Genomic DNA, 23,826 nt, shown 5'->3' with positions numbered 1-23,826 from the left:
GACTTGAGGAAGCCGCGGCAGGGACCGTGCTCGCTCGCCCGTCCGTCGCAGCTCCGCGCGCCCTCGCTGACATCAGCGGTGCTTGCCCGGTGCGGCTGGCTGAAGCGCCCTGCCGCCATCTTGGCTACGGGCAGTCCCGCGAGGCAGCCGGGAGCTGCTCCCAGTCGCCTGCCATCTTACCCGGGCAGTCCCACCGGAGGGAGAGCGGGTCCAGCCCCGCCTGCGACGGCGAGTCCTTGCGCGGGCCGCGGGCATTGCCCGGCGTTGGCACGGCCCTGCCGCGGCGGTGAGGGGCTGACGGGGAGCGAGGCTGGGCCGGCTTCTCTGGCCCTCGACCGGGTGGGACGGGGGAACGGGACCGCGGGCGGTGAAACGCGTGGGGCCTTTCCTCCCGCAGAGCTGCAAACCCGTCAGTTTTCCGGCGAGGGGCATTCAGCTCTTGCTGTCAAGTCATCCTCTTGAGATAAAGTGATTTGATTGTTGTACGATACTTGGGGGGGGGGGGGGCGGACGGCGGACTTCCCTACATCTTCCCGGTTTTTGGTTCTTCAACGTTTAAACATGCACAGTTGCACCTTCCCTTCTCTTATTGATAATTTCACTAGAGTTAAACTTTTAACCGCCAGGAACCACGTTTTGGAGTAACAGCAGGTTAATATGCAAGCTAAGCTGTGTGTACCAGTTGTTAAGAAACAGCTTTAGTTTTACTGTTTATTCTCATCTGATTTACCTAATGAATCAATCTCATTTCTATGAAAGAGAGGAAGTTTTGCCTGCAGTTTATGTTACGTATATTTCACATACACAGTGTAAATGATCAGCAGTTTGGGGTTTTCAGGAATTTCAGGTTGACTATCAAGAAATGAAGGTTAGGATGTCATGTGTTGGACTGCGAAATCTTCTCCAAGGGCTGAGCTTCAGTGCCAAATACTACTCTAAGCATAACCATCTTCAAACAATATGTCTTTATAGTAAAACACAACAAAAAAAATGCCACATCCTGGACTGTTCAGGAAGCACATGCACACATAAGACTCTTCCAACTGGAAGCATCCTGCCATGGAGATTATTTTCCTGCAAGGTACGCTGTTTAAGTATAGACTTAATGTCAACAACTACCTTGGCACATGTGTTAAGGAAACCAGCCATATTTTTCAGATGTCAAGGAAACACATTTTTCCTAAAGGGTTTGAAGCATGGGGATAAATATTAGTATTTCAGTTATATTCAGAGACTTACACTGTTGTTCAACTTCCCTATACTTTTTTGATATAGAGCTGCATTTTGGTTGATTTTCCTGCTGTAGCAGTTTTTTAAAAATTGGTATCTTCCAGAAAGATTCAGATAAAGTGTCAGGAGAAGATTGCAGGGAGAGATCAGCTAGTGTAGAGGCAGAGTGTCCAAACTGATGATAGCAGACTTAACCACCATGAGCTGGCTCAAAAAAACTCATCTTTTTTGGTGCTGACCAGTAAGTCGTGGTTTGCACCATATTAAATGTTATTCTATTGACTTCTCATAATTATATTCACATGTCATAAACTATACTTTAAAAGGTACTTGGATTTACTTCTGTAAGTAAATATTGTGTAAATGGGTGGTAATGTATCATCCACAGAGTCAGAAAATTGTATGAAATAATTTCAGGTTTTCTGTTCCTGTGTTTCTAATACAGAGTTTGCTAAAGGTATTATAAAAGTTTACTGCAGTATGACAGCCTGTAAACTGATTTATATGTATAATGCATAAGTACTGTTTAAAAAGATTGGTGGTTTAGTTTATTTTACAGTAAACATGTTTTCAGATGGATGCATGGTGTTCTAAAATTGTTTCAAGTTGACAGTGTTTCTTAAATGGTGACCCAAAGATCATCTTGTTGTAACCCTGTTATTTGTAACCATAATGTAAACAGGTCCTAAGTCTGTGTCTGAAGTATAAGCAAATGTTTCAAGGAGAACATATGAAGTCTTGATGGATGAGAATGTGTGGTTCTGTTTATTCATTGGTAGTTCACTAACACATGTTGGTATATGACACTGGTTACACAGTACAAACAGGTGGTTTTCACCTGAAAGGAAGCTATGCCTGTTTGCTTTGGAGCAGATGTTTGCAAACTGATTGTCACCACGTTCCTCTGCTATCCTCAAAATCTTTCTAGATGCTCTTCTAGATGACTGTTTTTTCCCCAGGCAGGGAGGTGTACAGGTAACTAATATATATCCACACTGTGGCCACCAGCTCTGTATAATATTTCCAAATAAATATAATGGGAACTGTTGAAAACAAGAGGGGAGTCATCAAAAGTTTCATAAAGTGTGGAACTTGCCAGAATAACTTGTGGTTGCTAAAACTTTACATAGGTATAAGGGGAGATGATACATGTACATGAAAAAGACTTTTTAAATATCCAGAAACCACATTCAGTTCAGGAAATTCCTGAGCTAAAATCATTGGAAAGCTGGGGGAATACTTGTTGGGGAATATAATCTGTTTGTCCAATTCTTATGCTTTCCTAAGTATCCAGTTGTGGCCACTGTGGGGTTTTTCTTCGGTTGCTTCTGGTTTGGGGAATGGTGTTTTCTTACAGCAGTTTTTCCAGTGACTGGGGAGAGGGTGGTACAACTAACACATCCTGTAATTTCTTCACCTTGACCAATTGCACAGTTGCTCCAGAGCTTCTCTAAGGGCTTTCATGGTTTCTTTGACTTGTGCTTCTGATTTGATATACTAGGCTAGAGAGACCATTTGTCTGAACCAGCAATGAACACTCATATGCTCTCATGAATGATGTGGTTTATATTCATAGGGAGGTTGGTAACTGAAGCAAATAGTTTCTCCTCCTTTTAGTCTATGCATGTGTGAAGACAAACTAGGAACAAACCAGCCATTCTTGATGCAAAGTGAGCACAGGGTAAAAAGTATATGCTGCTTTTTAAGTTTAGACACATTCACTTAATACACTGAATGTTATAATGCTACTTTGTGTGATCTGTGCAGTGTTATGTACTGTAATATATGTTAAGCTTATTAGATCAAATGAGATTTTATAATAAGCAAAAAGAAGTAGTATTGTTCTAGAAATTTTAACACATTTTTAACATTTTTACAAGAGAAGACAGCTTTGTTGACAATGAGGTAGCAGTAGTCTGCTCATGGGTTGTGGAAAACCAGATCCCTAAGCTTATTCCTGATAAAATTGTTGCAGAACCCCTATCAGTTCACAGCTTCCCTTCATTCTGCACGTTATGAATATTTATACTAACACTTTTGAGGAGGTGGAACAAGAACCTGAACAAGCTGCTAGGACTTCTAGGCACAGGGACATAAGTGTGGGCGGCATTGTTGTCTAGGAAAGTGTCCTGGTTTCAGCTAGGATAGAGTTAACTGGCTTCCTAGTAGCTGGTACAGTCCTATGTTTTGAGTTCAGTATGCAAAGAATGTTGATAACACTGATGTTTTCAGTTGTTGCTAAGTTTAGACTAAAGTCAAGGATTTTTCAGCTTCTCATGCCCAGCCAGCAAGAAAGCTGGAGGGGCACAAGAAGTTGGCACAGGACAGAGCCAGGGCAGCTGACCCAAACTGGCCAACAGGGTATTCCATACCATGGGACGTAACGTCTAGTATAGGAACTGGAGAGTGGGGGCGGGGAATGACCGCTTGGGGACTAGCTGGGTGTCGATCGGCGGGTGGTGAGCAATTGCCCTGCGCATCATTTGTACATTCCAATCCTTTTATTACTACTGTTGTCATTTTATTAGTGTTATCATTATTAGTTTCTTCTTTTCTGTTCTATTAAACTGTTCTTATCTCAACCCACGAGTTTTACTTCTTTTCCCGATTTTCTCCCCCATCCCACTGGATGGGGGGGAGTGAGTGAGCGGCTGCATGGTGCTTAGTTGCTGGCTGGGGTTAAACCACGACAGAAAGGAAAGAGAAACGATACTCCTAAGACAGGAAAATTATGAAAGAACACCTCTGAAGAAGGAAAAATAACAGAATTCCATAAAAATTAATTAAAAACTAGTTCCAGAGCAAGAACAAACATATTTACATATAATCAATTAAGATAAGAGCATACATTAATAGTACCCTAAATTTTTAAGAGAAGACCTCAATAAGTGTGTCAAGTATAACACATTTGTCAATGTCTCCTTAAAACATCACAAAGAATTGAAGAGAAAAAACTTGTCCCAATTGTGGTTTTTCTTTTTAATGGCACATACTATTGTAATAATGCAAAGTTGGTTTTGGGTCTATAGCTCAGGAAATATCATTATTGCCTCAGTATATTCATATTGGAGTACAGAGTGCTGACTTATAGCCATTGTTGTCTTCCCTTACTCAGCAGGAAGGAATAAAAATCCCTTCCAAAAGGAAGCAAAATACATCCATAATAACATCAGAGCTTTTGTACAAGAATCGTCTAAAATCAGAGCAGGAAAACTGGAATGACATTTCAGCAAGATACAAAGCCATGACAGAAAGAATCAAGGAAAAATTAGAAGAATTGCACAACAAGTATACATTCAATTCAGTAAGCCCAAGGGTAAGTGGCAAAAAATACAAACATTTCTCATCACTGAGTACAATGATGAGATAAAAGGCAGTAAAGCCATTCCTGCTATAAAATGCTGTTTTACTGATTAATTTATGGTGGGGGTTTTGAGTTTTGGGTATTTTAATAATTGTGGATAGTAACAGCATGTGTTTAGAACAGCTTATACCTGTTACGATAGCATACTTACCTTAATTACTCCATAGGCAAAAACAAGTAAAGGTACAATAATCATCTGACTTTTGGATAAAGAATACAAGACATCGTAAATTACAAGAGCAATTGGAGGTGATCTGAGCCTTTTGTTAAATTTAGAGCAGGTAGAGGTAGCTTAGGTACCCTAACTTTGAAAGAACCTTTCTGATGCATGCAATTCCTCCTTCAGTATCAAATACATGTGCTATATTCTGTCATTTGTGTATGTTACAATTGTGTTGTACAGAACAATGATTGAATATAGGGATTCTAAGGAAATAGCCTCACTGTATGTTGGACTTAAAACATGTTTGTTTTGTATTGAACAGATCAGGTTTGGAGAGAATGTGTACTTTGAAGAGAATGGCTGCATATTTCTTTCAAAAGCAGATGATGGTAAGGGATTTCTCTTCCTACCATGGTACGATTGTTGAAAATATTGTACATTTATCACTTAGTGTACTTTTCTTACATTAAAGCTTATTTGCTCTGTTTCTTAAAATAAAATACTTTTATAAAATTCTTTAATGATTGATTAATAATTCTAGAATCCTGAATCTGAAAAGGTGAGGTGAAGAGAGTTAGATAATAGTATATATTGATACTAAGGCAAGTTGCTGGAGGGGAAAGAGGGAAGTCCTTTCTTTTCAGAGTGCTAAGCTAACATTTTGAAAAAGGAAAAGCACATTCATGCTTTTTTATTTGAGGGGGTTGAAAAAAAATATTACTAATTGTATTTAGTAAAAACAACTGTGCTTTAGGTTAGGAACTTAAAAATTTAATACATTTACTAGAAGCCAAGATCTACACTTTTAAAATATTTTTAATAATAACTACAAGACTTTTTTTTTTCCTGGAACTGTAATTATTTTGTTGATTTTTACGAACTGCATTTGCAAATATCTTGCAAGACAAATATTTAGTGTTAATAAATTGTAGTAGTATGCTTGCAAATATTGCAGGCAGACTTGTTAAATACAGGCATTAACAACCACGTTCATTTTGACGTTGCCTTAATTACAGGATTTTTTTTGCTGTCTCTTTTTTATGTAGTAGATGAAGGAAATGTTGACGTTTTATTCAGTACCAAAGATCTTGGCTTTTCTGATGCCTTTATTCAACGGATCAGAATTTCACCAGATCAGAGATACATGGCCATCAGCTTAAAAAGTGAAAATTCTGAAGAGGCAACCTGCGTTATTATGAAACTTGATCATTCTCCTGTCATAGAAAAAGTAATTCAAAGTGTATTCAGTTTTGGTAAGTTGTTTATAAATGTCCTGTGGATCATACCAGCTTTCAACACAACATTTTTGCTAGTCTACAAATAAAATAATGAAGCAACATTTTTATATTTGTTCAATTGTTTCTTATTTACAATTTCTTTCACACTGCACAAGAAGTTATCTGATGTGGATAAAAGTGACTGCTTTCATGATACAGGTTTTCCTTCATTGTAAAAGCAAGCATTTATACATGTTTGAATAGTCATGCATATCATTCTTTTTGTTGAATTCAATATGCTTCTTTAAAAATTTACTGATGTAATTGTTTGCAATATAAAGATCTTTTTGAAAAATGTTCTAGTTATTAAACCCTTACAGCTACAACTGAAGTCACTGATAGCTGTAGGCACTTAGCTTCACTGAAAAGTGTGCAAGTGCTACCTACTGTTAAGTATTGGCTGGAATTTCAACTGGACTCCAGGATGTGCATCACAATTCAGAACCCAGTCAGGCCTTGAGTCAGTTCTTCCAGAATAGATTACAGAGCTTTACATTGTTGTTAAAATAAGCAGAGGTAAACCGAAGTGAATGGGAAATCTTTCTTTTTTAATAGTATGTTAAAGAGTATAGAAAAAAAGAGCACAATAGCATGTATACAACGTTCCACATCTTATATGTTGGATTATATTGTTAGATGTCATCGAGTATCTATAGTGCAGTAAGCAATTTGCCTGGGCGGGGCAAAAAATTAAAACTGTAGGTAAAACTTCCTAGTTAGAAAAATGAAGAGTAGCAAGAATTTAATGTTGTGTTTGCACAGTTGAAGTTTGTAATGCCTGTTGAAAACTAGGCCTTCAAAGTTGCCAGTGACATTTTTAACTATACTTGATTTGAACATCTATCTAGGTTTGTCTGGAAGAATTAGTACATTTAAGAAACCAACTCCTGTTGCCTACATAGGTGTAACAGATTATTGGTAGATAATAAAAGTACAAAAAATTACTATCAGAATGGTAGAGATTATAGCCATTTTGCAAACTTACTCAGCTGTAAGTGAGGTACAGACGTATCATGAAGTACAGAGGTACCTCAATAATGAGCAATTAGGTCTTATGACCACTTGCAAAGTATATGCTTGTACTGCATGATACACAATAGTAGACAGACAAATGGAAGTTCTTGAAAATTTACATCTGTGGTTTTTTTAAATGCTAGGCTATAGAAGAACTTGGATTTCCCTTCTAAAGGCTTTTCTTCATAGTGAACCCCCAGTTACCTGTGCACTTTGGAGCCACGTTGCTGTTCAGATAGCAAATTATTTGCATTACTTCAGTGTGGTACTTCCTTGGGTTTTATACTGGAAATTAGTATTTATGCATAAAACAGCATACAGTAACTTTTTAATATCATATGTATTAAACATTATTCTGGTGGCTATAGGAGCAGAAGAGACAGCAGTAATTTGGCTGGATCAGTCAGATTACTAAACTTCAGAATAGCAAGGTTCCTGTATTTACACATTTCTAATGTTGGTGAACACAAATACAAGCATAGAAAACTGGAGAATTTTTATCTCAGCAGTACCCATAGGGCACATGCATCATCTCTTTTCTCTAAATGGTTTGCATGCAGTCACATGTAGTGGTGCAGTGCTCATACTCTATGACCTCGCTGACTCCATCTAAACCTCTGTTTCTCTGCCAAGTTTTATACAGCCAAACTTCTGTGTTTTCCTGTTACCTCCAGAACCGCCACAGGGTCAAGAGCTTCTTCTTCCTGGGCCCTAGAACGTTGTCCTCTGCTCCTTTTTTTTTTTTTTTTTTTTAATATATTATGAGATTCTTGTTCTGTGGGATTCTGAGAAAACATGGAAAATTTTTTTTGTGGCTTACCCCCGCCTTTGGGATGTAGAAGTGCTGTCCTCAGTTCCACGTCAGCTCCAACCCACCTTTTTCAGCATTGGGTCCAGTGTTCATGGAGCTCCATTTTCTACCAATAATAGTATACACTGTTCCAAATTTGATATGCATTTGTCTTTTTTCCAGAGTGGGCTACAAATGATGTTCTGTATTACACAAGTCAGAAGAACCTTAAATGCCAGAATGTGTTTATGACAACTTTCACTGATCAGAAACATACTAAGTTAGTTTATACAGAACAAGATGCAAGGTAATACTTACCTAAAATATAACAAGAAGTCCTTTACATATTCTAGAGTATTTTATATGTAAAATATAACTGGTTTGGAAAACAAATTCTTCTGTATCATATTCAAAATGGTAAAAGCCAATTTTAAGTTGTGTTCTGCTGTCAGTAGTGCCTTATGCAGTCTGAGAATGTGCTCTGTTCTCCTCTTGATAGGTGATCAACAGAGATTTAACTTTCCTCTCTTACCTCACGAGTTCAGCTGAGTTTATAAATGTCAAGGTCAGTCTCAGGTCAGGGTGTCCTTTAATGAATGTGTGACAGTGTCATATAGGGTAAATCAGACTGTGGATTTCATTTTGTTTTCTCTGCTATTGATGTCTGATACATCTTTTAAAAAACATAGAAGTTCAGGCTAATCCTTGCTCTGGGTAATGGATGAGCAAAATCATTACAGCATTCCCAGAGATAGAACTGTTGTTGACTGAATACCCTCTCAATAACCTTTCTTTAAGCAGTGGTTTAGGAAGACGAGAAGGCTCTTGCTAAATTGAGTGCAGAACTAGTTTTTCAGCCATGTAGCATGTGGTAGATTCATACAGCATTCCATAAACGTTTGAGATTATTCTTAATTCGAGTTACATATTCAGTAAAGAAATTTCAATTATACTTTAATCTTAATAAAAAGAGAAAAAAATCTGCAATTGAGATGGAATAAATAAGATCCTTTTGTTCCAGTTGCATTTGATGCATACTTTTGGAAAATCAAGTTGCACTGACCTGACACTTCCCCACAGGGAAACTGTTGGCATAATTCTGAAGGTCATAGTCATTACAGTAAATCTACTAGAAACTTACTCTAAAGGTTCATGTGCTATTGTAGCTCATAAATGAACTCACTTGTTCATCGGAGATGGCAAGACATTCTTTTGTATTGCCATTGAGCAGTTCTGTTCTACATTTCACCAGCTCATTTTAGGTGCAATCAAATATTCTTTTTTTAGAAGATGAATATTTCTTGACTTCCTTAAAAAAAAAAAAAAAAGCTACAAAGACAAAAAAATTTGTAATATCAGGGTCAGAGTCCTTGGGGAGAAGCATAACTTGCATTTCAGCTTGACTCTTTTAGAGGTAAGGTCAGCAGAGCTGAACTGTTGGAATCTCTACTGAATGCACTGCCACACTTTTACCAAATTCACGTGTATTAGAGAGGCAGGAGACTGATGCCTTGCAGACTTTAGATCCCCTGCTGTGCCTGCCCTACCAATGTCAAGAGGGTGCAATTAGAAAAAACTATAGTACCAAAAACATTGGAGTTGCTCTACCTGCAAATAATTAAAGGCACTTAAAATGCTATCTAAAGCATCCTTCCCTTCACCAGTCAAATATTTTGAAGTCTAGAGGGATCATTATTGCAGTCATGTATCTGATCTGTATAACGTAGATTACGATACTCCACCCTGCAATTTCTTGATGAAATCTTCTGGATCTTTGTGTTGGACAGTTTTGCTTTTAGAGACCTCCAGTCTTAAAGATTCAAAATGGCAAAGAAACTGCTATGTCCCAAGACATGACATTCCAGTTAATTAGGATGACTCAGAAATTTGAATCTGAATTTCAGCCTGAACTTGTCTAATATTAGCATCCAGCCACTGGCTATCATTCTGTTTTCTGTTTCTAGATTTTAGAAGCATTTAAAACCAGTAGATAGTTCCTAGTTTCTTAGATAGTTCCAAAACCAGTTCCTAGTTTCCAGCTTTAACACTGCAGCACTGTCCGTCTTGTTGCATATAGGCTTCTGTACTTTTTTAAAAGTAGTCTTTTTGTCTTACTTGCTTCAGACCAAGTTAGGTCAGTAACACTTGGGCTTTTTATCAGTTTATCTTTATAATAGCTCTTGCTTTTCTTTTGTTACTGCTGTTCCCATGTGATGTCCTTCATTAATTTTAATTTAATTATCCACTATTACTTTTTTTTTAAATAGGGTTATGAGCTCAATAAGAGGCTCTAAGTTTTGCCTGAATTTTAAAGCCTGTATACATCTGTGAGCACCCAGTCTATCTCAGTGATGCAAAAACCTGTGTTCAGTTGGGCAACAAATGAACTGCTTTCCTTTCATATTTCAGGTTCTGCACACAAGATAGTAGGTTTTTGAATCCCAGGATAAATGCAGCAGGAGTGGGTTTGGGAACCAAGTAGTCTAGAATTTCTCCAGCCTACTTACAGGCATGCTGCTGTTTCTTACCTTGCAGATGTAAGCCCATGATTCTGAAACAACCTGTATTCTTAAAATACTAATCAAGTTTAAGCTTTTTTTTTTTTTTTTAATTATTCCTTACAGATTCTTTGTGGACATATATTGCACAAAAGATAGACGTTTTCTCACTATCAACAGCAACAGCAAGACAACATCGGAAGTTTGGCTGATTGACTGTAGACATCCTTTTAAGTTACCTGCTCTTGTACAAGCACGAACAAAAGGAGTCATTTACCATATTGAGCACAGAAATGATGAGTTATATATCCTTACTACATACGGAGAACTTGCAGAATATAAGGTAATTTTAACTGATAATAAGATTCAGATGATTCGTTCAGATACCTGTTGCAGATCATATAGAAATAGTAAGGCTGGCTTGTAATTCTGTGCTTCACCTTACTGAAATAATTTAAGAGACTTACACAGAGCTGTATGGATTGAAAGACTGATAGTAGAACATGGAGTCTCACGTGTAGCATGCCAGTTTGATTCTAACTCCTTTGGCAACATCAAGAAATGAATATGCTTTTAAGTCATTTCCCCTATATTAAGATTTAAGTTGGTGATCTCAGCCTATATAACCAAACCACCTACAGTTCTGCTGGCCACACTGAAAGCACTTATTGCATGATAATCTTCTATAGATTAATCTATGAGAATTGAACTTACTCTTCTAAATGTTACTGAATTGTTTTTCCATTTTGCCCAAGTAAAAGGAGTTTAAAAACCTCCAGTTTTAGTCAGGCAAAACGCCCCAATACAAACTAATAATTTTTTGCAATAAAAACATTGCATGAGATCACCTATGTGTCTGTACATCTCATTTGTAACTCTTACTACATCTTAGTAATGCAAGGTTGGTTTTTGTTTTTATAGCTGATGAAGGCACCATTGGCTTCCAGTGGCATGGAGAACTGGCAGTTAGTTTATGCACTGGAAAAGAAAACCAAGCTAGTAGACTTGGAGATGTTTACTGATCACTGTGTTATGTTCCTGAAGAATGCTGGTCATCTTTACTTAAATGTGATTTCTTTTGTTTCACATTTAGTTCAGTCAATAGAGGTATGTTTTAGCTTGGCTTAAGCAGCTTCATATTTTTCCAGCACTATTTAATTTTTTTTTTTTAACATAACATTATAGTGAAAGCAAAGATTAATTCCAAGAGTAGAAGTGGTTTGGAAACTATAATACTGTCAAGTTCATCATTGTGACTAATTGTATTTCATGTGGTGGCTTATTGCAGCACTTAGAGAGCAGCTATCCTATGAGTCAGTTCTTTCTTCAACTTACTACAGCCAAGATCTTTACAATACAGCTGATTAAGTAAAATAGGACTTGATTCCCTAAACACTCTGCTGAGTTTTACTGGGCCTATTTTTGGTTACACTTACCCATGTAAGCAAGGAAATAATCCTGGCCCTGCCACAGAAGAAAGATTAGAACATTCAGAAGACAAGTATAGACACTGTCTCATAAAAATGGGAAGAGCTGATAGTGCAGTACAATTTGTGCAAAATATTTCTTCCCTTCTCTAGTTGTTGCTAAATACTTGTGGATTAAAAACAAAAAGTGACTCAATTCAAAACCATGATTTCCAGAGACCATTCAGACAAAGTATTTAATTGATTTGTTTGCATGAAAAATACAATCTGAACTACTCACAAGTGTATTGCAACAAGTTGCCAATGCTGCATTCTATAAAACTGCTACAGAAAAAGGTTTTCAGCAAAGTACACTGTATGGTCTCTGAAACCTTCATTTTTGAAAATGGTTATAGTTTGTTTATTCAGAAAGGGTCTGCAGTTACTTTGGAGAACTTGGACTTTTGCTGCCATTTTAGAAGTCTCTAGCAACCTAACCCAAGTAAGCAGTGGCCTGGCAGAGGGTTTGACTATGTCCCTGCTGCTCTCAGAGAATGAATCTTGATTTCTTTTATTCTTAGCAGAGTTAAAAATCTTAAATATAATAGCAGTAAGTGTGGGTGAATGTGCCAGGAAAAGGCTTTGTTCTTCACAATGGCTGGCACTAGGAACAAAGTCAAGAGGCAGGGGTTTTCAGTGGCTTAGCATTACTGGAGCTAACTCACAGCAAAAGCATAACAACTGAGACAGACTTGGCTGTATAACATGTTGAAGTAGGACTGGAAATCGGAAGGGAAATAGGATCTAAAAAATAAAAACAATGCAGAATGATTTCAAAGAAAGTTTTAATTTTTAAAAAAATCTACAGTAATGCCCATTTTAAACTGAATTTGGATTTATTTTTCTTTTTTATGTCATTGTTGAACTTGATCCAGTAGCCTTTGGCAACCTTTCCCCTAAGTCTTTAACTTTTTCTCTGTTTCATTACTGAATTTAAAAGAAATACAGATTGTGCTACAGACAAACTGAAGATAAGTGACTTGATATTAAAAAATTTTTTCCTCTGAAGGACACACTAGGCAAAATTTACAGAAGCAGCGTAAGGGTCTTACCTGAAATGCCATGTTTTCTCAGCTACCTACGTGGGCCTGTGAATTTGAATTGGAATCTCATCCTGAACATACCACCAGCACTTGCTATTTTCAGCTCACCTCCCCAGTACATCCCCCTAAGTGTTTTGCATATTCATTTAAAGAAAATAATCTCATTGAACAAGCTGTGCAAGAGGTACCAATTATTACGAATTGTCACACTACACGTTTACTAGCTAAAAGCAAGGTAAGATTTTTCAGTCCTTTTCCCATTCCCTTTATTCTTCCATTCCTCCCTACCCATTCAAAGAAAATGCATTTGGCAGCAAATAGAGATTAAAAAAAAATGAAAAGAGCAGTTGGTGCTATAGTTACTAAACAGTGGGTGTTTTCTTCAGTGCTATAGAAAAGAACAAGAAGGAGTCGTGATAAGATTATTTTTTTTCCGTTAACCTGGGTATTCTAGAGCCGATAACAGTACACGATAAGTCAAGAATCTTAGTATAGTATAACTTAGATGTTGGTTGATGTATGGTATCATACTCTCCATGATAAATGAAAGAGATGCCAGCTGTTGAAAAGAACACCCCACAACCAGCTGCACAGTATAGATCAAGAAAGGAAAGTTTTAACAGCCTGAGTTTAAAAAAATTGGAGATGTTAATAAAGAGTTTCTGCTGCAGTAAGTGGTAAACTATTTTGTTAATAATAGATATTCTTGGTGTTAAAAAGGGAAGGAAGACTTGGGTGCTTTGGTAGTTTAAAAACTCCTCAGGTGTTACACTTAAATGAATTTTATACTCTACATCCATAAGCCTCCACAGCAGAGGTTCAGGCTCTCGCTTTATTTTTCAAGAGTGCTTTGTACATTCTAAGTGAAAAAAATTACTGTAATCAAAAAAACACATTTTAAAATAAATAATTGAAGTTTTCATTGCCATGTGTCATTGAGATTTCTGCAGTGTCCTTTATTGTAAAATACTCCTTCATTTCCAGGATGAAACTTTGGTGCCAATTACAGTTTTTCATAGTATGAATTCTAAAGAGCTACACAGGAAACCACTTCTAGTTCATGTATATGGAGCTTATGGCATAGATTTGAACATGAGCTTTAAAGAAGAGAAGCTGATGTTAATTGAAGAGGGTTGGATATTAGCATATTGCCATGTTAGGTAAGTCAAAATATAAAACGGAATTAAGATTTTAATCTGTGGGATATACAGATATTTCTTGATATGCAACTGAAGCAGTACAGAAATAATTTTTTTTCATGTAGCTATACCTAATTCTTCATGCTTTTCACTTCCATCTCTTTAGATTTTTTTCAAAGTAGTTCTTAACAAAAAAATAAATTTACCTCAGGGGGAAAAAAAAAATCATACTTTCAAGACCACATACTGTATTTAGGTTTCTTAAATCAACAGAATGGTTGTATGTAACTTTTAATCTTTTGAAATCTCATTACTTCTTGTCTCATCTTTGCTGAAAAAAAAGTTTTGATAACATGTTCAAATTGCAATGACATGCTACTTCCCTCTCTTTGAGGGCATTGGGTACTAATGTTCAGTCTGCATCTTCTGAAAGCCATTTGCCTTCTACAGCAACAACTAAGCATTTAACCTGCATCTCTTGTTCTTTTATTGGCTAAATCCTCTGTCTCCAGTTTAGCTACAAACCACTATGTACAATAGGCTTCACATTTTCATTGATATAATAATTCAGTAGGTAAAGAAGATAACAAAAGAATCACTTTAGGGAGGGGAAGGAAGGGGGAAAATGAGCAGGTGTTTGAAATACCAGTTCTAAAACAAATTCAGCATACAAATATATTCAGTCTGCTATATTCAGTGGCAAGCATTGTGCTGTTCTTCCTCCCACCCCTCTAAATATTTTAAGATGCAGGTCAGTCCTAGATGAAGATGGATTCTTCATCCAAAGATGAAGATTTTGGCAGACTAATCAGTTAGGTAATTTTAAACTTGAAACCTGAATAAGGAAATTTCAGGTGGCTTAGAACCAAAATTGTGTTTGTGTAGAAAGGAATACAAATAAATTTCAAAATTCTGTATTACAAAACACAACATTTCAAGTAGTATTTGAAATTCACAAACTAGAAAAAAAACCCACTTTGTAACTGTCTCAAAATTTAAGCTACACAGAAGACAAATCCTGAGAGTGTCAGTGTGGTGCTGAGAATACTATTTTACTGTTTTCAATAAATGCTAGTTTGTTAGCGAGATTATTATTGAAAATATTTTAGATATTTTAATACTTTTCTGTATAAAAAGATAATATTAGTGTCTGATTTTGTATTGGCTACAATGATAGTGTCATTTCCTAAAGTGCTGCTTTTCCTGTGAGTTCCAGGATAAAAGAACACAAGGGCATGGAGCACCCTTATGCAGTTAAGCTTTTCACCAATCACCATGCACAGATTTTTTTGTTTGCATGCTGTGTATTTTAGCCATAAAGAAGGGTAAAGACAATAATAGAAGAAGAGTTAATTGGGAAGGCAAACTATGGTTTTGCAATTCCGTGGCTGCTGCTGTCCTTTCATTATCTGAAACTTGGCTGTGTTAACATTTTCCAAAGGGATTCCAACTTGAATTGTTTTAAATTTCAGGGGTGGAGGAGAGCTAGGTCTTAGCTGGCACAAAGATGGATGTCAGTATAATAAACTCAAAGGTCTCCATGACCTTAAGGCTTGCATCATGCTGCTGCATCAGCTAGGATTTTCTCAGCCAAAATACACAGCACTAGCAGCTGCCAGTGCGGGAGGAGTTCTTGCAGGAGCGCTGTGCAACACTGATCCAGAACTTATCAGAGCCGTGGTTTTACAGGTGAGGTGCTGCAAACCTTTTATGGATTATGACATTAAACTTTTCTGTTTCATTCTACCAGTTTCAGAATTGGAAACATGCCAATTCAGAATTCACTTTCCTCATTTATTTCAGAAAACCTTGACCTAGGCATTTGAGATCCTCTCTCCTATTTGTCAACTTTTTTTTTTTAATAACTTCTAAGGCTCCTTTTGTAGATGTTCTAAATACAATGATGAAAACTCATCTCCCACTGACAATTGAAGAACAGGAAGAATGGGGAAATCCATTAGCAGATGAAAAATGTATGAAGTATATCAAAAGCTATTGTCCATACCAGAATATTAAGCCACAGGTAAAAACTATGCTTTCTGTGTGACATACTACAGTAATAAAGTGTATCAGTTTATAAGAAAACAAAAAATGGATACCTGGAATTTAAAAAAAAAGTCTGTTTAACTTTTCAGTGCTTTAAAACCCAGTATTTTAGAATTGTCTTAGCTGCTGCTTTATGTTAAAATGAATCATTAATGCAAATACAAACTATTTCAGTAATAATCTTAGCAATACTTGGAGTCATAAGTGACTACTGAAATGAACCAAGTGCCACCTTCTAAATAATTAGTAGATTTCAAAAACTTGTTTTGTTACAGGACTGACAGGAAGTATTAGATTATTCTATAGTATAACAAACCTCAACGGGTGAAATAACTTCTCCTTATGTGGGGGGGTTCTGTTGTTCTGCTGAGTTTTGCAGACTTTGTCAAAGGAGGAAGGAGGTATTTTCCACTGATTAAATACCTTCTCAGATGCAAACAATGAAATGGAAAAAGAGCTATAGCTTTGACATTGTCATCTCAGAGGAAATCTCTTTATTTGAAGTAATGTGTTAGCTGTGTTGCATAGCTTCATTAAGTAAAAGCTTACTATATAAAAACAACTACTTTTTATGTGTAGAAAGATTGCAAAAGTAAACTCAGCTACTGTTCTAAGGTGAACCATTCCATAATTATTATTGCTCCCCTATAATTGCAATCATCAGCAAGCAGACATGTAGCAGACCTTTACCAGTGGGAAGAGGATGTTTTTTATTACCTTTTGCAAGTAGATGATCCGCTAATATGAAGTAATTTTTCAGACCAAAGTACTTTTTGCAGTTAGAGTGATAACAGTGCTTTTTTAAGAGCAGGTAATTATGTAATAGAAGTGGTTTTAGATAAATCATAACAAGTAGTCCAGTAAGATAAGTAGAGAAAAACTTGTTACTTGATGAGAAAAATCAGTTGTCAAGTCACTGGTTTTGTTTTTTAATCTCAGTGTTATCCTTCAGTTTTTATCACGGCATATGAAAATGATCAACGGATACCACTAACAGGAGTTTTACGATATGTTCAGAAACTTAGGAAGGCTGCACTGGATCATGCCAGCAGAATAAGTAAGAAAGGTAAGAATACAAATGTTACAGATACATGGAGTTAACTAAACCAGAATATTAGTAGTCATGTAATTAAACACCATAGAGACTGACTTCTCCTTTAATGCATTCATTTATACAATATAATCCAGTATCTAAAGCTCTGAAGTAATTTCCATTATCTGCAAAGATGAGATGTGCAGTCATACTGACAAATAGATGAACATCAGCTTCTAAGATGCGCTCTCCAGAGCCTTAAAAGGGACCAGATGTCTATTGTAGACCTGCCTGAAAACAGTTAAACCCATATATGTTAAATACTAATAGTGACAAACCACAACAGCCTCAGGAAACCCTCTGAGATGAAGCAAAAAAAAAAAAAAAAAAAGACTGGGAGAATACAAGTTGGGCTCAGTCTTTCCTAGGCTTCAACATATGGTGACTGTTGGACAGGGCTAGGTGAACCCATACTGTCTAGTGCAGCTACTGATACTGTCAGACTGCAGTTATGAACAACACATGGATAAAAATCTTATTTTTGCTGCTCTGTAAAAACCTACTTGTCCAAGTTTGCTAAAACTGCAGGTGTTAGTCCAAGTTAGAATGACAACAGTGCCAAGGCACAGACACTTTTATACCTGAAATCAAACACTAACTTTGGGACTATTTCCAGCAAAAGGTACATTCAAGCCTTACTATTTTGTAGTACCATCTAATCTGGGGAGAGGCTTTTACCATCAGTACCAAAACAGATCTTGAAATAGCTTTTGTAAATTTCATTATGCCCCTTCTCTGCTAGCAGCACAACTGCAGTAGTTGAGGAAGGATAGCAGATGCTGCAATTGCTGTTGCAGTCTTTGCTCAAAAAGAAAAAAGCAGACCTTTCCAAAAAGACTCAGAGAACAAACACACTAAATATATAAACATTTTTCAAATACCTATTTAATAGAAATACAAATAGTTTGTTCAGCAAGCCCCTATATGATTCTTCTTTTTTCTTAAGGAAGAACAGAAATTCTGTCAGGACAGAAGACAGAATTATCTGTCCCTTAACAACTCACATACCCGTTTACCTTTTTCCTCATTCATTCAATGTCAAGTGATCACTAGCTTCATCGTTCCAGGAAATTGGATCCCTAGTATCATCTTAGACATCCAGGCAAATGGCAGTCATTGTGATTCATCTTGGGAGGATTCACTGAATGAGGTATGTTCCCTTTATTGCACACATCTGTAACATGCTGGGGGAAGGTATCCCCTTGATTGATAATTCAGCCTCAGTAGTTCATGCAGTCATTGAATGTGTGTTTAAAGTATCAAAAATAAAAAAAAACTGCTGGAACAAAGGTCACATATATATATATAAAATGTTGCAAGAGCAACTGCTGGGTTTTTACATATATAAACCAGCAGTTTTTATATATATATATACACACATAATTATATGTATTTATCAATATATATTTTCATAGATATAAAAGAGCCAGTGACAGAGCCAGATTATTGAACCTCATTGTGCCTTAAGCCTCAAAATAGTGTTAAACTCCCACTGTAATGTGCTGAGAGCTTTGAGTGAAAGGTTTTAAGTTGTGCAAAATATTGTTCCAGCAGGCAGAGTCTTGCACTATAGAGTATTAAGTGCTTAAAATTGTCATACTGGCTATTTACTTCCATCTTCCTCATGAGTAAAACATATATAGAACCATTTAGGTTGGAAAAGACCTTCAAGATCATTGAGTCCAACCATCATCCATGCCCACTAAACCATGTCCTGAAGTGCCTTGTCTACACGCTTTTTGAATACCTCCAGGGATGGTGACTCCACCACTTCCCTGGGCAGCCTATTCCAATGTCTGACAACCCTCTCAGTAAAGAAATTTTTCCTAATATCCAACCTAAACCTCCCTTGCTGCAACTTGAGACCATTTCCTCTCGTCCTATCTCCACCCACCTGACAGAAGAGGCCAGCACCCACCTCACTATAACCCCCCTTCAGGTAGTTGTAGAGAGCGATAAGGTCTCCCCTCAGCCTCCTCTTCTCCGGACTAAACAGCCCCAGCTCCCTCAGCTGCTCCTCGTAAGACTTATGCTCCAGGCCCCTCACCAACTTGGTTGCCCTTCTCTGGACATGTTCCAGCACCTCAATGTCTTTCCGGTAGTGAGGGGCCCAAAACTGAACACAGTACTTGAGGTGCGGCCTCACCAGTGCCGAGTACAGGGGAACAACCACCTCCCTGCTCCTGCTGGCCACACTATTTCTGATACAGGCCAGGATGCCATTGGCCCCCTTGGCCACCTGGGCACACTGCTGGCTCATATTCAGCCGGCTGTCAACCAGCACCCCCAGGTCTTTTTCTGCTGGGCAGCTTTCCAGCCACTCTTCCCCAAGCCTGTAGCGCTGCACGGGGTTGTTGTGACTGAAGTGCAAGACCTGGCACTTGGCCTTGTTGAACTTCATACACTTGGCCTCAGCCTGTCAATCCAGCCTGTCCAGATCTCTCTGTAGAGCCTTCCTACCCTCAAGCAGATCAACCCTGCCTCCCACCTTGGTGTCATCTGCAAACTTGCTGAGGGTGCACTCAATCCCCTCATCCGAATCATTGATAAAGATATTAAACAGAACGGGGCCCAACACCAAGCCCTGGGGAACACCACTTGTGACCCACCGCCAACTGGATTTCACCCCATTCACCACAACCCTCTGGGCTTGTCCATCCAGCCAGTTTTTCACCCAGCAAAGAGTACACTTGTCCAAACCATGAGACGACAGCTTCTCAAGGAGTATGCTATGAGAGACAGTGTCAAAGGCCTTGCTGAAGTCAAGGAAGATAAAATCCACAGCCTTTCCCTCATCCACTAGGCGGGTCACCTGGTCATAGAAGGAGATCAGGTTGGTCAAGCAGGACCTGCCTTCAGTAAACCTGTGCTGACTGGGCCTGATCCCCTGCTTGTCCTGGACTTGCCATGTGAGTGCTCTCAAGAAACTGTTCCATAATCTTCCCCGGTACCGAGGTCAGAGTGACAGGCCCGTAGTTCCCCGGATCCTCCCTCTGACCCTTCTTGTAAATGGGCATCTCATTGGCAAGCCTCCAGTCCTCTGGGACCTCCCCCGTTGACCAGCATTGCTGATAGATGATGGAGAGTGGCTTGACAAGCACCTCCACCAGTTCCCTCAGTACTTTTGGATGGATCCCATCTGGTCCCATAGACTTGTGAGTGTCCAGACAGCGTAGTAAGTCACTAACTATTTCCTCCAGGATTAATGGGGGTATATTCTGCTTTCCATCCTTGCCTTCCAGCTCAGGGGACAGAGTACTCTGAGGATAACTGGTCTCTCTATTAAAGACTGAGACAAGGCATTAAGTACCTCAGCCTTTTCCTCATCTCTGGTGGCAACGTTCCTTTCTGTATCCATTAAAGGATAGATATTCTCCTTGGGATTCTTTTTATTGTTAACGTATTTGTAAAAACATTTTTTTGTTGTATCTTACAACACTGGCCAGATTGAGTTCTAGCTGAGCTTTTGCCTTTCTAATTTCCTCTCTGCATGACCTAACAAGATCCCTGTACTCCTCCCAGGTTCCCTGCCCTTTCTTCCAGAGATGGTAAACTCTCCCTTTTTTTCCTGACTCCTAGCAAAAGCTCCCTGTTCAGCCAGGCCAGTCGTTTTCCTTGGCGGTTCGACTTGCAGCACATGGGAATGGCCTGGTCCTGAGCTGTTAAGATTTCCTTCTTTAAGAATGTCCAGCCTTCCTGGACCCCTTTACCCTTCAGGACAGTCTCCCAAGGGACTCCCTCAACCAGTGCCTTGAAGAGGCCAAAGTTTGCCCTCCAGAAGTCCATAGTGGTGGTTTTGCTGACCACCTTCCTTGCCTCACCAAAAATTGAGAATTCTATCATTCCATGGTCGCTAAGCCTGAGACAGCCTCCGACCATCACACCTCCCACTAGTGCTTCCCTGTTTGTAAACAGTAGGTCTTGCAAGGCTCCTCCCCTGGTAGGCTCACCTACCAGCTGTGTCAGGAAGTTATCTTCCACACACTCCATGAACCTCCTAGACTGCTTGCTCTCTGCCATGTTGTATTTCCAGCAGACGTCTGGAAAGTTGAAGTCCCCCATGAGAACAAGGGCACATGATTGTGAGACTACTGCCAGCCGCTTGTAGAATGATTCATCCATCTCTTCATCCTGGTTGGGTGGTCTATAACAGACTCCCAGCATGATATCTGCCTTGTTGGCCTTCCCTCTCATCCTTACCCATAAGCATTCAATCTTGTCAGCACAATTGTGTAGCTCTGTACAATCAAAACACTCCCTAACATAAGAGGGCCACCCCACCACCTCTCCTTCCTTGCCTATCCCTTCTGAAGAGCTTATAGCCATCCATTGCAGCACTCCAGTCACGGGAGTCGTCCCACCACGTTTCCGTGATGGTGACTAAGTCATATCTATCCTGCTGCACAATGGCTTCCAGCTCCCCCTGTTTATTGCCCATGCTGTGTGCATTGGCACAGATGCACTTGAGCTGGGCTATCGATTCCACCCCCAGCATTGGCATGCTGCCTCCAGGTTCATCTCTGTTGGGCCTAGTTTTATCTCCTTCCCCCTTCAAACCTAGTTTAAAGCCCTCTCTATGAGCCCTGCCATCTCATGAGCAAGAATCCTTTTCCCCCTTTGAGATAGCTGGACTCCATCTGTTGACAGCAAGCCCAGTGCCGTGTAAACCTCCCCATGATCAAAAAACCCCAAATGCCACCGATGGCACCAGCCTCCGAGCCACGTATTAACCAGGTGTGTTTTCCTGTTCCTTTCAGTATATTGCCCTGCCACTGAAAGGATTGAGGAAAACACTACCTGTGTTCCCGATCCTTCCACGAATCGCCCCAGTACCCTGAAGTCCCTTTTGATTGCCTTTGGATTTCTCTCTGCAATCTCATCACTGCCAACCTGCACAACCAGCAATGGGTAATAATCAGAGGTCCGAACCAGACCAGGGAGTTTCCTGGTAATGTCTTTTACCAGGGCCCCAGGGAGGCAGCAGACTTCCCTGTGGGATGGTCAGGTCTGCATATTGGGCCCTCTGTCCCCCTCAAAAGGGAGTCTCCTATGACAATTACCCTCCTTTTTCTTTTTTCAGAGGATGTGAGAATGAGTGGGGCTGCCTGACTGAGCCTAGGCACCCCCCTGGGTAGGGCTTCATCTACATCCTGATCTTCATTGACCTGGTCCTCAAGTTCCAGAGCCCCATACCTGTTGTGCAGGGGCAACCGGGAAGGTGAGGGAGACCGGGAGGGGATTCGCCTGCCTCCCCGAGCAGGGACCCGTATCCATTCCCCTCCATCTCGTAGGTCCCCTCCTGCCTGGTGACAGGAGGGCAGGGGAACCTCCGCTTCTTGCAGAGCCTCCATCTGCTGCCTCTGCCTCAGGGATGGTAGGGTGCGGGTCCACCAATCTCCCTCTCAGACTCCCTGGTACTCCTCAACCTTCCCACGTCCTCCTTCAGCTCTGCCACCAGGCTGAGCAGATCATCCACCTGGTCACCCCTCACACGAGAGGTGTCCCCGCTGCCCTCCGGCACCGGTGACAGACTCGGGCACTCCCTGCAGCCGCAGACCCGGGCAGCTGCACGTTTACGCGGCACCTCTGCCTGCGTCGCCGCATTTTTCCTAGCGATGGCTTCCACCCGAGCGGCAGCAGCCACAGCGGGGTCTCCCTCCGGGCCGACGCCCACCGCCCGAGGAGCCTTCTCGAGCTGGGAAGGGGAAGGGGGGGCCGCGCCCCGCCCTCTTTGCCCGCCCCGTTGCCGCGCTCCCGATCGCCGCCGCTCCTCGGGGCCGTTCCAATCTCCCGCGGTTGCCCGTGGCAACGCCCGCGCCGCGCCAGCCTCTGTCGCGAGAGCCGCCGGCTGTGGCCGGTCCCTCCGCTCTGCCCCGGGGCTCCCGCGCCTCGGGCCCCTCCCGGTCCGCCCCCATCCAGCGCTCAGCCGCCCCCTTACCGTTGCCTCTGCTGGCCTCGCCGCCGACTGATGATGGGTTTGATCTTTACATTTTGAAATGCATGATCTGTACCACCAAAGGATGCCACTACAATTAGGTTGCAACATTTTGCACTTTGTACAAACGTGCCTGGCTAAAAGCAACATACTGCCAAGACCTGCCATATTGTTACTGACATGTCAGACTATCACAGTTGGACACGAATTTTATTACTGTTAATTCTAACAAATCCTAGCAAGTGTTTTTTTGTTGTTGTCGCAGTTATTCCCAAAATTAATTCTTTCAGGAAAAGCCTCATTCTGTCTTAGGGCAAGGTACTGCTTGGCATTAGTATGGGAAAGCAAGAAGATTAGAAGAGCTGTGCAAGAACCTGAAGGTTTATAGTGCAAATAATTTTTCTATTTTGTAATAAAATATTTTCATTATTTTAGGTTGCAAGACACCTTGCTTTTCTGAACAAAGAACTTGAGGAAGTATGCCATCTCCAACATCATATGAAATCTAGCAAATAGCTAATAAACACATTGACCACCTGAAGAACTTTGAGTCAGATTTTTATTTATGTGAAAAGTGGACACCTCCAGAGGATCTCTCCTCTTGGATCCCTGCTTTATAGGCATAAGCAGACAAGAAATTCAAAGTTGGGTGTGGAACTGGCTTATAAACGTACAAACTAAGAGCTGGATTTCTCCCCTGCCAGGTAGTACAGAAGTAGCCACCTGCATTAATCAAGTTGTTCAGTACAGTTCTGTTCACACAAGCCA

At 39.9% G+C, this 23,826-nt stretch overlaps 2 protein-coding genes across 9 annotated transcripts in view; one reads left to right on the top strand and one right to left on the bottom strand.

The window, feature by feature from the left end:
• The window catches only part of CAMKMT (calmodulin-lysine N-methyltransferase), a 226,530-nt gene extending 226,223 nt beyond the window's left edge, over positions 1 to 307 (bottom strand). The window contains exon 1 of the mRNA XM_075042848.1: positions 181 to 307. Coding sequence (XP_074898949.1) covers positions 181 to 255 — 75 coding nt within the window. The 5' untranslated portion in view covers positions 256 to 307. The remainder of the gene's footprint in view (positions 1 to 180) is intronic.
• On the top strand, positions 154 to 23,621 carry PREPL (prolyl endopeptidase like). Of its 8 annotated transcripts, none has more exons than XM_075042840.1 (15): positions 154 to 286; positions 839 to 1,081; positions 4,349 to 4,546; positions 5,080 to 5,146; positions 5,804 to 6,010; positions 8,022 to 8,145; positions 10,463 to 10,679; positions 11,258 to 11,443; positions 12,877 to 13,080; positions 13,830 to 14,005; positions 15,457 to 15,673; positions 15,858 to 16,007; positions 16,970 to 17,096; positions 18,167 to 18,273; positions 23,494 to 23,621. In XM_075042840.1, the coding sequence occupies exons 2-15, from the start codon at positions 863 to 865 to the stop codon at positions 23,572 to 23,574; spliced, it is 2,280 nt and encodes a 759-aa protein (XP_074898941.1). In that variant the 5' UTR covers positions 154 to 286; positions 839 to 862; the 3' UTR covers positions 23,575 to 23,621. The 8 variants fall into 8 exon arrangements, with proteins under 8 accessions (XP_074898941.1, XP_074898942.1, XP_074898943.1 ...); XM_075042841.1 differs by having other exon boundaries at positions 4,346 to 4,546; positions 5,807 to 6,010; XM_075042842.1 differs by having other exon boundaries at positions 4,346 to 4,546; positions 18,191 to 18,273.
• The last annotated feature ends 205 nt before the right edge of the window (positions 23,622 to 23,826 follow it).

This window comes from Buteo buteo, chromosome 12, assembly GCF_964188355.1.
Source record: "Buteo buteo chromosome 12, bButBut1.hap1.1, whole genome shotgun sequence".
Lineage (NCBI taxonomy): Eukaryota > Metazoa > Chordata > Aves > Accipitriformes > Accipitridae > Buteo > Buteo buteo.
This window is presented reverse-complemented; position numbering and strand designations above follow the sequence as displayed.